Raw genomic sequence first — 12,404 nt, forward strand, 5'->3', positions numbered from 1 at the left:
AGCGTCAATTGTCTAATCAACGGTGTCTGGTTCGTTGTACTAGAAAAAATCAATTGCGGACAAAAAATTTTAAATGATTTTTGTCCGCACTCTGCTAGAAGTTAAATATTTGCATCATTTAATGTAGCGCACTTAGATAAATAAATGTAAGTAACATGTTTTTTATGTAAGCTCAGTATCACTTATCAAAGTTCGGTCATGGTTTAACCAGGGCCTTTGGCCTGCTTGCTAACAAAGGACAACCATCGTTAGGGTATCAAATCTAATCATGCACAGAGAAAATACTGACTTTATATACTAAATTTTCTTCTAACTGATATGAATTTTGTTTTCCTAAGCTTTCACAGGAAGTATCAAATGATGAACAAATCTAGCTGTTCGAAATGGTATTGGCTTCAGCACACCAGACGAATATGTCAGGTCAAAATCACAACAACTTGAATCTCCTCGTCTCTCTAAGCCTGCGTTGAATAACTTTTCTACCCTCTATGTACACTGCAAAAGATGTTGGCGAACCGTCAGGTGGCCTTGGGCAAACCATTTTCGGCTTTTATCTCGAATAATTCCCGTTATTGGCAGTGAAAAGAGTGGAAAAGAAATTATATGCCAATTAATTTTGAACTATGTTTAGGGAAAGTAAATTTTTTAAACAAATTTCGCTTCGGCTTTGCCCACAGAGAACCAATGTCACCGCGACGCCGAAAACATCCCCGAAAACTGCATCTTTCTGATTGTTTTTAATCTTGTTGTAGTGACTACTGGCATCACTATTAGAAGTGACATAAATTACGTCATCAAATTTGCATATGAGACTTCGGTAAAAAGTATTACAGAACGAGCGACAGTAACTCAGTGTAAATAAATAAAGTGCAGTAAAGGTTCTTTGTCCTGAGTCGTGAGCGGCTGCGCCGCAAAACCATTTTCTATGACAGCTCTCTGCTGCGTATCATCTCGTCACATTCACGCCTCGCAGCAATGCAGAAACAGCTACGGCTATGGGTTCATTTCCAACGTATTCTAGGCCAGCGGCGCTTCTTATATCTGGCCAACGGTTGTGCGTACGTATACGTGACTTTACCGCCTTGCATCGGTCCGAGTCATTCAACAGCGTAAGCCGAGCCACTATTGTGCGAGATGGACAATCTCCGCGCTCATATATCGTCTGCCCCGCGCTTAATCGCCAGTGGAACGTCTTTGATTTCTGTCTAGATAAAAGGTCTTTCTCTAATCTTTGCATTTTTAGCCGGTATAGCTGCATTCCGTACGGATCATAATTTTCGATTTTGTGTTTAATGAAATTTTTCGAAACAAAAGTTTAATTGACGCAGTTTCTTCGACCTACGGCTATAGCATTCGTTTCTAGACCTAGATACCGATGCCTGTTGTGCCACGTGGAACCCAGCTATTTGGTTCATTTGATCTGTCCTTTTACTTTCATGATTGATTATTTGGTAAAAATGTCGTTATATTTATAAATCTTACCTTATCCTTCCTGATGTATTTTTTGTCTTTGCTTTCCAGCGAGCGCATGTCACGAAAAGGCTGTTTCTTGTCCTGCCATGGCGGTGCTTCTGCGAATCATGTTTCCACAAAGAATATCATGGCAGAAAGTCTCTTTACACTCAATACTCAATTCAAATAATTTCAACTTCTCGATGGCAGTTCTGGTTGCATGTTACTGAGCACTGAACTTAGCCTCGCGCTACCAATTTATTAAGATAAAGTATTTTTCTGTACTACTCTCTACTCTCGTGCTGTGAAGCCAGGGTTTCACGGGGCACCTGCCCAGGGAGCTGTTCACCTACCCACCCGGGCTGGACTTTTTAGTGTTAAAAAAACCGGGTTTTTATATAAACACGTCGAGTTAAAAGTGGGTTTTAAGTAAAATTTAAGAATGCATTAAATTTATTTTATGGTTTTGAATTTCAAAAACAATATTATTGGGTGGAAGCAACCAAGAAAACTAGACACAGGACCCACGGTGGCCACGGCTGCCTTCAGCGCATCCTCGTTGCCGCTCTGACAAAGCAATTAATATCTGAAAAATTACTGCAGTAAGTATCTGTGATCGTGATTAGAATAAGAAAATAATAATAATAATAAGTTTCTTATGGTCTCATATATTTTAAGTTGGACACTCGGAGTGATTACTCCAACAATTTTACTCTACGTTCAGGTTCAGGTTCAAGATACCGGTATTCATTACTTATCGTTTTGTCAGGTTTTCGTCGAGTGGCGCTTGATAGGCACGTGACTAAGTTCTCGTATGAATAGGTTACGGCAAACTAGTACAAAGAGAGGGTTGTTTGTAGTAAAACACTGATACATTTCACATTAAATTGGAAAATTAAAGTTCACATCCTACATTAACAAAAAAAATCTCTAGTACTTGAAAAATGTAATCTGAACACAATCAAAAGTCCAAAACCTATCGGTTTACATCATTAAAATAATCTAATTTTACCGGAAAAAGCGTGTGATCCGTTGCAGTTCCAATGCGTATGACAGTTGTAAACGACCGTAACTTGCGCACACGTTTACAGCCGTATGTTCAGCGGCCGTACCGCTGCTGTAATCTCGCGTCTTCTTAACAGTTGCTCCTTCTTCCTGGCCGTATTTCCCGCGCTATAGTGATGTCTCGCGGGCGGTCTAACCGTAGAATTTATGACGACCGTACTTCGGTTGATGCTATGCCCGTCACGTTTCTTCTGATGAGAGTTGTGACCGTACTATTGATGACCGTACAGATGATAATTTGTGGTGTAGAGCTCGAAACTTAGATCTTCTGATGACGTGCGATATAATCGTTGTACAACTCGGGGCCCTCTCGCATTGTCTCACGGCTGAGTCGCAGCCGTATTGTTGATGTTGATTTTCTTGACGTGCTAACCGGACTCGTAGCTGCCTCGATAGTCTAGGTTTCTCGCGACCGTCAATGTTCGAAAACGACAAACCACCGGCCTCACGGCCGCGGCCATTGTGTCCGCTGACTGCAGACCGTACGTGCGTGACGGTCACCTCCGTATAACCAACAACCCTTGGTGCCAATTTTGAGATCCTTATATAGGGAGCCGTCGCGTACAGTTAAGCCTATTCCCTCGAAGAGACGCCGCATTCCTCGAATGGAATGTACCTCGCGCTGAGTCCGCAGACGTTCAATGTAAACTAACTCCTTCCAGCGGTCTCGAAACAGCCGCGCCTTATACACTTGCTATATCGCTTCGACCCGCATTCCTTGCATTCTTAACACTTACCCGTTATACATGTTCAATATAACCTACCTTATTCAATCGTTCTTTCAAAAATAGTAACGAGTTCATACCTCTTCCAGTCAATCACGGACCGCTTTTCAAGCTAAACCGAAGAATCACAGACGAGAAATCGGCCGTTCCGTGCAATTAAACGAATTTTGATAGTACGACTCCTGGTCAAAGCAGGACTGTACCATCAAAGCCACACTTCAGCACCAGACGACGCACTGGTCGGACCGTTTTTAACCCATTAGTCATCATGCCATTTGTGTGCATCAATGATTTTAACCCACGCCATCTTCGCAGTTCGGTCCACGACCAGCAAAAGCCCTGTTATGTCCAAGTCCCCCCAAGAACTGTGGCATTAATCTGTTTTTCACTTTCATTTCTGTCACTCTCAAGTTAAGGCCCGTTCACACTAGGGGCAATACACGAGAATCAAGTGCCTCAAAGCGCATGCAGAGGCGCTTTGCAGCCTCTGCATGCGCTTCTTGACCGATTGACGAGCTAGCGATTGACAGGGGCCATGCCTCATGCAACACAAGCGCGGCGCTTAGTAGATAGATATTAAAGAATTGATATCAATTGTATGCTTAAATCGCAAATTAACTAAGAATTTAAATTAAATTAAAAATTGAAATAAAATTAAAAATCTAAATTAATTAATTAAAGAAATTCAATTCGTTCTATGGTTTCAATGTATTAATTTGTGACATTTGGACTTCTGATTTGTGATTCTAGATTCTACGAACTGACGGTGAAGCTGGTCTCCGAAACGTTTTCTATAAAGATATGAATTTTTGTGGACTATTCTTTGCTTTTAAATTCTTAGTTAGTAGATAGCTGTCTGTGGTCTAGTAGTAGTAAGGTTGATTGAGTACACTGGTCCGGCACACCAAATGTCGACTAACACCACGCTCGTTTGAAGTAACTCTAGTAAGAGAGCCTAATTGATCTTTATAGAGGAAATGAATGCATATGGAGTGTTCGTTCAAAGGAGTACAAAAATCGAAATGCAAATGATGTAAGTTATTTCTACATGACGTGTTTAGTTTATGTGATTTTAGCAACTCCTGATAATTTATGCATTACCGTTAAGCGATTTCAAAGGATGATATGATATCGGTACGAATATTAGAACTTTTTATTTAAGAATAGACTATTTTTTTATAAACTGTATCTTTTTGAATGTGCTAGTTCTCTAATTATGATGCCTATGCTAAATTCTCGTTTACAACTAGCATAGTGCGAAGAATGACGGACGACAGCACACCCGAGAACAATGGCCCACAGCTCAAATTCTGTTACATCCATCCTCATTGACGTCTAGGTGGCAACTGGTGTTCAAAGCGCGCAGTCTCAAACTACCGAGTACAAAAGTAGTGTGAACGGTTGTGCGCGGTGAGGCACTGCAGCAAACGACTCAAAGCGCATATCGTTGCCACTAGTGTAAACGGGCCTTTAGACAGTGAGTTGCGCTTAGCGTCAGCCACGCTTTCTACGCCTGTTGCTGTTTTATACACACGTCGCATCGATACGAGGTGTTCGATTTCAATCATGATATTCGCTGCGACAAGTTTCCCAACAGCAGGGAATCCTCTTAAACAGGGACGTTATGCCCTGAGGGTTGAATATCAATTGCGCTGTTTAGTTATTTGATTTAAAAACATTGCTTTGATCCTATTTCAAATTGCCCTGAAATATTTTTAATAAAAATAAACGACGAGAAAGATGGCGCATCTTGGTGGACAACTATGTCAGACAAAAAATTCGTGCGAGTTTGAAACATCTGTTTTGGCAAACAAACAAGCAATTAATCGTTGGAATAATTGTGCGAGTTGAGAGGTAAAGCCACTACGTTTTCGGTGACCGTGATCAGCGTTTCTGTGTATTGGTTTTGCTTCCAACGAATACGTTCACGTGGGTGAGGTTAAATACACCAGACTAGTCCGTATGAAGTTATTTACCACAAACAGCAAGAGAGCGCGTATTCAACTGTGCGTCTTTGAAATACGTGATTAAAGCAATTTCAAGTTATAAAATCCCTCGAAAGAATAACATTGTGTAGTGTGTAAGCTATAAAAACGCTTAAAACTGTTGTGAATAGAGGAAAAGACACGTGTTTGACATTACATCTATTGCGATTTGAAACAACATTACGAGTTGTCAAATTTCATTAGAACGAGAAAAATATCTTAAATGAAAGGAGGAAGATTTCTATAGTCAAAGAACATAGGGTAAATGAGAAAAGAACTTCATCTTTGTGTCACCATGACCACCGCACGCTAAGGCGAAAACAATTCCGATTCTTTTACATCGGTCGACATAACATAACATAACATAGTGATGTCGGCTCTGAAGTGTAGGCCTGATGTGGCCTGTCGCCGATTCTTTTCTATTTCGTGCCTTGTTCATAGATCTAAACTCGTGTCATTTGACCGGATCTTTTCATGACTGGCGATAGTTTGAAGAAGCTACTAGACTTNGGGTACTACTTTCCAAATGACTCTCGTATCTCTTGAAAACTTGCAAAGAAGCGAAGCCGCGGTAATTGGAGCGCGATTTTTAGTGTATGTCAGTCGCCTAAATGATTTACAGTTTGATGATGATAGCGGCGTCGACCTCTTCAAGCAATCAAATAGAATAAACGGCCGGCAACGACTCACCTCGGCTGTGTACGGATATGCTTCCTCGGTGTCGATGCCGCCGTTATCTTTTATGTACTGGAAAGCCGAGTCCGTGAGGCCGCCATTGCAGCCCTCGTTACCGTAGTGGCCCGAGCAGTCCACCAGGTTCTGTTCAGACAGACTCACCAGCTGGCCCGTCTTGCGGAAGTGCTGGCCTTCCAATGATCCCGTCTGGTATCAGAAGAGAAACTGGTGAAATTATCGTGCTTAGTAAACATATAATTCGTTACGTAAACGTGAATACGACTTTTAAGCTTGGATACTTAAAAAAAAGTAGATGTCACTCTTAATGGTTTACACTATCCAAAAAAATTTGTACTAATCGACTTCTCTCATCATTAAATGAATTACGATCATATCCTACAGGATATCCGAGCCAACATGTTTTCTATCCGAAAATTTTACCCAAAAATTATGAGCCTGAATAACTATAAATGGGACGAGAATATTTTTATGAAACTAAAAGTTAAGTAGCCTCAACTAAGTAGATAAGAACCATAGAATGGGACAGATTCTCGTACACCCAAAATATTTCGATCTCATATAATCGGAAATGTCATGAACCATCGCAGATGCGAAAAAATGTCTCTAATGGAATAACTTCAAAAAAATGGACTTCGGCAGCAGAAGAACTGATAATGTCCCTATTACTTCCATCAGAAAAAGTTTCGTTTTTTATGTGGTTTGACATAAGGCGGAAAAATGTCACATCCGTTAAAAGTTGAAATTATGGTTGTGAGAGATGAAATTTTTTTCAATAAATTCATAAATTTCCAATTGAAAGAAGTTTATTTGATAAATAGATTGACGTACTGCGGAGAAAGCCCAGCACGAGCCACAATGGCCCTGGTCCTTAACGGGAGTGACTGCCCCCTTGGTGCGCCAGTCCACAGTCTCGGGGAGCTTCACGTCGCTGTCGGGCGCCACGAAGCGCGATGCCCCGTAGGTTCTGTTCATGCTATTGCCTCGATAGCCGTTCATCGTGTGCACGAACTCGTTATGCAGCTGTAAACACATGCATTGTAAGTTAAAAACAAAAGTTTTGCTCTAATTTTGAGATCGTAACCTTTGTCGTCAGTTGTTACAGAAAGTGCTGTGTTTTAAGGCTGTAAATTGGTGAAATGGCTTGTTCAACCCAACGTAGAAGTTCGACATTGCATAATTCAGTATTTCAAGTATAGAGGGTAATTGAGCTGAAATGATGCGTTTATGTGAAAAAAAAACAGTTAAATTACTATAATTCACGCTTAATTTTGCATCAAAAAGTTCGAACGTACGATCATATCGCAGAGGTAATATTATATCATGATAATCTCATTCTCAAGAACGTTACTGACGTACACAGTGATTGATATGAGTAAGTTGCTCACACGGAAAAGTATGAACAAGGCGTCATAATACCAAGCTTTCTAAAAAGGACGTTAGATAATCATCAAAAGAAGTCGTCCGTCCTGCATTTATGAAAAATGTTCTGAACGTTAATTAACTTTTACAAAGTAACTCATCTATCGAGGCTGGCTTTTTTACCGTTATATAACTGGATTATCTTTTTTACCAGCATTTTTTTTACGCTTTCAACGTTGATGGCAAGAACATTTGTGATCAAATGCAAAAACCTCATGCATACAATTAAATGAACTCACCATATCTCCAAAGCGATTCATCTTCAAGTCGTATGTGCGCTCTCCTTTGTTGTACAGTTGGTTGTGCCTGGCAATCTTTTGCTTGTTCTCGGCGAAGACTTTGAGGCGGAAGGCATCTTCCACGTGGTCATACTCCTTGTTGTAGGCGAGCTGAAACAAGAATAAAGTCACGATTGTGAACAAATTTAACGCAGACATTTCTAACTGAAATTATTTGCGCCAATCGATTATTAATCGAAATAGGAAAGGTAATACGATGCAATGGTAACACTGGTGTATAAGAAATTTCTTTGATTTAGCTCTAATGCCATGAAAAATATAATATATTACACGAATAAACAGTAGTATTACATGAGTAAAATGCTTTTATCAATGAAGTATTTTCGGCCATGCATAATTGGAACTTTTTGAGACTTTGCAGCCATGTTAAGCCATGTTAAGCCATGTTAAGCCATATTAAGCCATGTTAAGCCATGTTAAGCCATAACTGTTATAAATAAGTTCCGTAGTGATTATATAATAGTTCTATAACAGTTATATCCAGGGCAACCTAGGTGAACATGCTTTATTGCGAGTTGGTGGCATTGGTTGCTTAACATGTTAAGCCATGTTAAGCCATGTTCAGCCATGTTAAGCCATGTTAAGCCATGTTAAGCCATGTTAAGCCATGTTGAGCCATGTTATGCCATGTTAAGCCATGTTAAGCCATAACTGTTATAAATAAGTTCCGTAGTTCCGTAACATGGCTTAACATGGCTTAACATGTTAAGCCATGTTAAGCCATGTTAAGCCATGTTATAAATAAGTTCCGTAGTGATTATATAATAGTTCTATAACAGTTATATCCAGGGCAACCTAGGTGAACATGCTTTATTGCGAGTTGGTGGCATTGGTTGCTTAACATGTTAAGCCATCTTAAGCCATCTTTAGCCATGTTAAGCCATCTTAAGCCATTTTAAGCCATGTTATGACATGTTAAGCCATGTTAAGCCATGTTAAGCCATGTTAAGCCATCTTAAGCCATGTTAAGTCATGTTAAGCCATGTTAAGCCATGTTAAGCCATGTTAAGCCATGTTAAGCCATGTTACTTAGCTATTTGTTTGATTATATACTTTTACTACTGATTTCATGTTTTTACACTACACTATTCAAAATTATGAAGCGTCAACAGTTTAGTGAATTTGGTCCGTGTATTGAGTGTCATGTTGAAATCTAATCTTCGCTCCATTATTCAAACAGCAGACTTAAAAATTTTTCTTGAGTAAATGATTGAGGAGATACATTGATTGCTGAAAAAGTCTACCCAAGGACACGTATTTACTTTTGATCGAATAATCAGTGTGACTGTTGTTGAAAACTATGTTAAAAACTTGATAGAAGATTGATTGTATTCAATTAAAATTACAACACGCTAAACACATATGCAGCCAATGTGTTTGGCAGCCCAAATGATCCTGATAACTATAATATTATTTTCAATGTGTTAACATATGGATGTGAATGAATCTAAGCCCATCGATGAGTTTTATCAAGAATTTCAGTTACATTAGTCTATATAAATTTCACTCGTTGAACTAGCGTTTATCTTCTGTCGGTAATACTCTCATTATTATGTGAACTTCTGGAATGAATATATGGACGAAAAAATGATGATTTCATCTCTTGGTCGACGTAAAATTATGATCCTTCCATAAAAAATAACGTAAAGGCAAGCAGAAAATAAATTTGCAGAACAATATTCTCCGTGTCACCAAAACAGTGAATCAATCAAAGGAGTCATGTTATGTGCTATCTTGTTTCCGGAGTAATAAAAAATAAGTTTTCTCTGTACCTTCATTTCCGTTTTCAAGAAGTTGTTTTTTTAACATTCCAATTGTTATCTACTAAAGTCTGTAGATTACCACGGAGGAAAGCCTCCAAACCAAAGCTTTGGAGAAGTACACGATTCCTTGATACCTTGAATGACTCCCATTCCTCCAAGACAACGCCGTAGAAAGATGCAGCACTGGCAGCCGAGGCCAGGCCGAGGAGCAGAACTACCAAATGCATCTGAAACAAAAATACAAACTTTTATTGTGTCAAGAAAATTAGACTTAGGTAAGCACGCATTTACCATTTGCTAGTACAAATAAAAATGGTACATTTTATTAACGCTTTACAAGCTGCCGTCTTAAACCTGTAAGGTAATTCACTCATTTGGCAGTTAGCGCAGCCGTGGGCCACAAACTCAACTCTTGATTCAGCACACGAGCCAACGCCCAACCAAAACATGGATAAGCTGTTATACACAGCCTCAGAACTAAACAGCTTGAAACGGCGGTGGATCGCTGTAAATCTAACAGTTGCACCCGAGACTGGCTAACTTTCTGCCTTCATGAATATAGACCAATCATAGCCGTGACTACTCATTTACCGCACCGAAAGTTCACACTGAAATGACCGGCCCAACCTCCTCACTTACACCACTTCTCCACCGTCCCGCAGTCAATCACCGGAAGGTAAGGTCAGGATTGGTTGGGATAGGTGAAGAATTAGGGTAAGTGTGGAGATAAGGCTTCGATGGACTCACATTTGTGAAGTTTGAATAGTTTTAATAACTGTCTGTGGACTCACGGGCTCTATAACGTATAACCTATTCACGGAAACTATTGTGTCTTCTATTATGTTTATTGTTGGTTTTCAAGTTGGGCAATGCCGAAATCCAACAAGCACCTTGCTTGGCCTACCTCGCCTGGATCCCATATGCAGATAGTTTGTTCCGATATATATGAGTGTACTGGAATTAAGCCTACGTCTAATATATTTAGTTCAGTTGAATTTAAGTTACCTTGAAATTAACTAAACACATTTATTTCTGTTGCGATTTGTGCCTATTTCATTATCATTGTTCATAAAACTTCACAGATACTAGATATGAAGCAACAAAGAACGATGTTATCCTTAAGGACTGAATTTTTACAACCCAAGTTTTCGCTATGTGGTGATATTTCAAAGCATTTCGCTAGGTGGTGATTGGCCAATGTTTTGATCTCATGTCATTTCTCAAGTGATTGGTCAATGCTCAATTCTCATATCAAACTGCAATTCTCTGGTCTTGTGGGGAAAACATCTCAAGGTATGAACGGCTAGATGTACAGTACCTACATGTCGGGTCATAAATAAGTCTGAAGCAACCTAGGAATTTCGCAGTAAATCATTAAGTAATAAAATGTATAAAAAAATTTTTAAAGACCACGTTTTTCATGTGGACTCAAAAGTAGAAAATAATTTTTCGGCAGCTACTGATGAACTGATCTCTGTTTGCTTTCATTCTCTTGGTCTTTTGTATTTCAGTTAAAATATTTTACAACATCTAAAACGAAAAACGTGGGGCGCATCTTCATTTAGGCATGCCTTAATTTCAATATTGGTGAAATATCGATTGCAAGATTTGATCATCACAGAGGGACACGAAAGCGAGCTAAGAAAAACGTGGTAAAAAAACGTGGTAAAAACATGAATGACCGTCTTTATGAATGACCTTCTTTAAAACCGTTATTTTTATAAGCTTACAAAGAATCGCGAAGTTAACTTCACGCATACATGTTCTTAACACTAAATACATGGGAAAAAAGACTGAGATTAATTCGGATATGTTGATCAACTTACCTCTGACTCAAATTAAAGAATTCCGAAGGAGAGAGTAATGGGAGCTCAATTCAGAAAGCAAAATTCGTGAAGATGTTTACTCCAGCACCAGCAACTGTTTTCTGACAGCAGGCAACGTCGATCGGAGCTCTATTTATATCTCTCGGCAGGCCTATAGCTGACCCGCAGTTACGCAGATACGAAACATCGTTCCAACCGCAAGAATGATAGGTGATCCAACCACCCAATGTTAGAAATTCAAAAAATACATTTTGTAGGCTTATTCATTAGTATCTTGATATAATTAAGCTTCTATTGCTCTCACCGCTGCAGGAACATTTCGTTACGCTAAAAAATGCTGGATAATTTTTCATTGTTTTTCGAGCCAGATTTCTGACGACAAACCATATATATTCACATGCGATCCGAACATATTTGGCAGTAACCATGAATTACGAAAAGTTAAGCTGCCAAATTAATGTCATTTGGCTCACAGCGTAAAATTGAATTTTAAATCTGCTAATCCCAGTTTTTTCGATTTAAAAAAATGCCTTCATACAAGAGACTCGACGGAGCTTGATACTATTTCTTATTTAATCTGAAGTAAATTTGAAGTACTAAATGGAAAATTGCACAAAATTTCTTAGCGATGAACGTTCGTAGACAAATCAAACTTTTCACCAATTATATTGGTGAAATATATATCAACACCAATAATTGGTTCTATCAACACGAGTATAATTGCTGAAAACAATACCGATTTCATAATTCAATAATATGTGAAGTACACGGAAGAGAATGAAAATGTATTAATTCGCTGTAGAAGTAAGTGCTTTATATAACCTAATCAAATTTTATGGAAGACAAATTTTCCTATCTAGAACGAATGCGCAGTTAGATTAATTTATTTGATTGCGATGCGCACAACGAAAATGAAGTAAATATGCCACTCATTATGTCGTCCAGGATATGTGCTCTGTTTGAATAAAACACAAATCGATAGTAGATAGGCAATCAAATTTCATTCTGCGAGCTCTTAATTTAGATTCCGAAGCTGTTTCTAATTGTTTTCAGAAAATATTTAAACTCATTTTTATTTTATTAGCAAAACTCTTCTTACGGTTCATAGTCGGCAATATTAGTGTCATAACAGAAAAACGGATGTGGAAGGAGAATATTTAATGAGTGTCAAGCG

At 38.9% G+C, this 12,404-nt stretch overlaps 1 protein-coding gene across 1 annotated transcript; it reads right to left on the minus strand.

Annotated features, from left to right (window-relative positions):
* Positions 1-203: 203 nt before the first annotated feature.
* On the minus strand, positions 204-11,328 carry LOC108667330 (cathepsin L-like). Its single transcript, XM_018154347.2, has 6 exons — positions 11,231-11,328; positions 9,539-9,631; positions 7,582-7,731; positions 6,752-6,943; positions 5,874-6,109; positions 204-228 (listed from the first exon to the last, which is right to left on the minus strand). Exons 2-6 carry the CDS (start codon positions 9,629-9,631, stop codon positions 204-206), a joined length of 696 nt encoding a protein of 231 aa, XP_018009836.2. The 5' UTR covers positions 11,231-11,328.
* Positions 11,329-12,404: the final 1,076 nt, after the last annotated feature.

This window comes from Hyalella azteca, unplaced genomic scaffold (assembly GCF_000764305.2).
Source record: "Hyalella azteca isolate HAZT.00-mixed unplaced genomic scaffold, Hazt_2.0.2 contig11293, whole genome shotgun sequence".
Classification (NCBI taxonomy): domain Eukaryota; kingdom Metazoa; phylum Arthropoda; class Malacostraca; order Amphipoda; family Hyalellidae; genus Hyalella; species Hyalella azteca.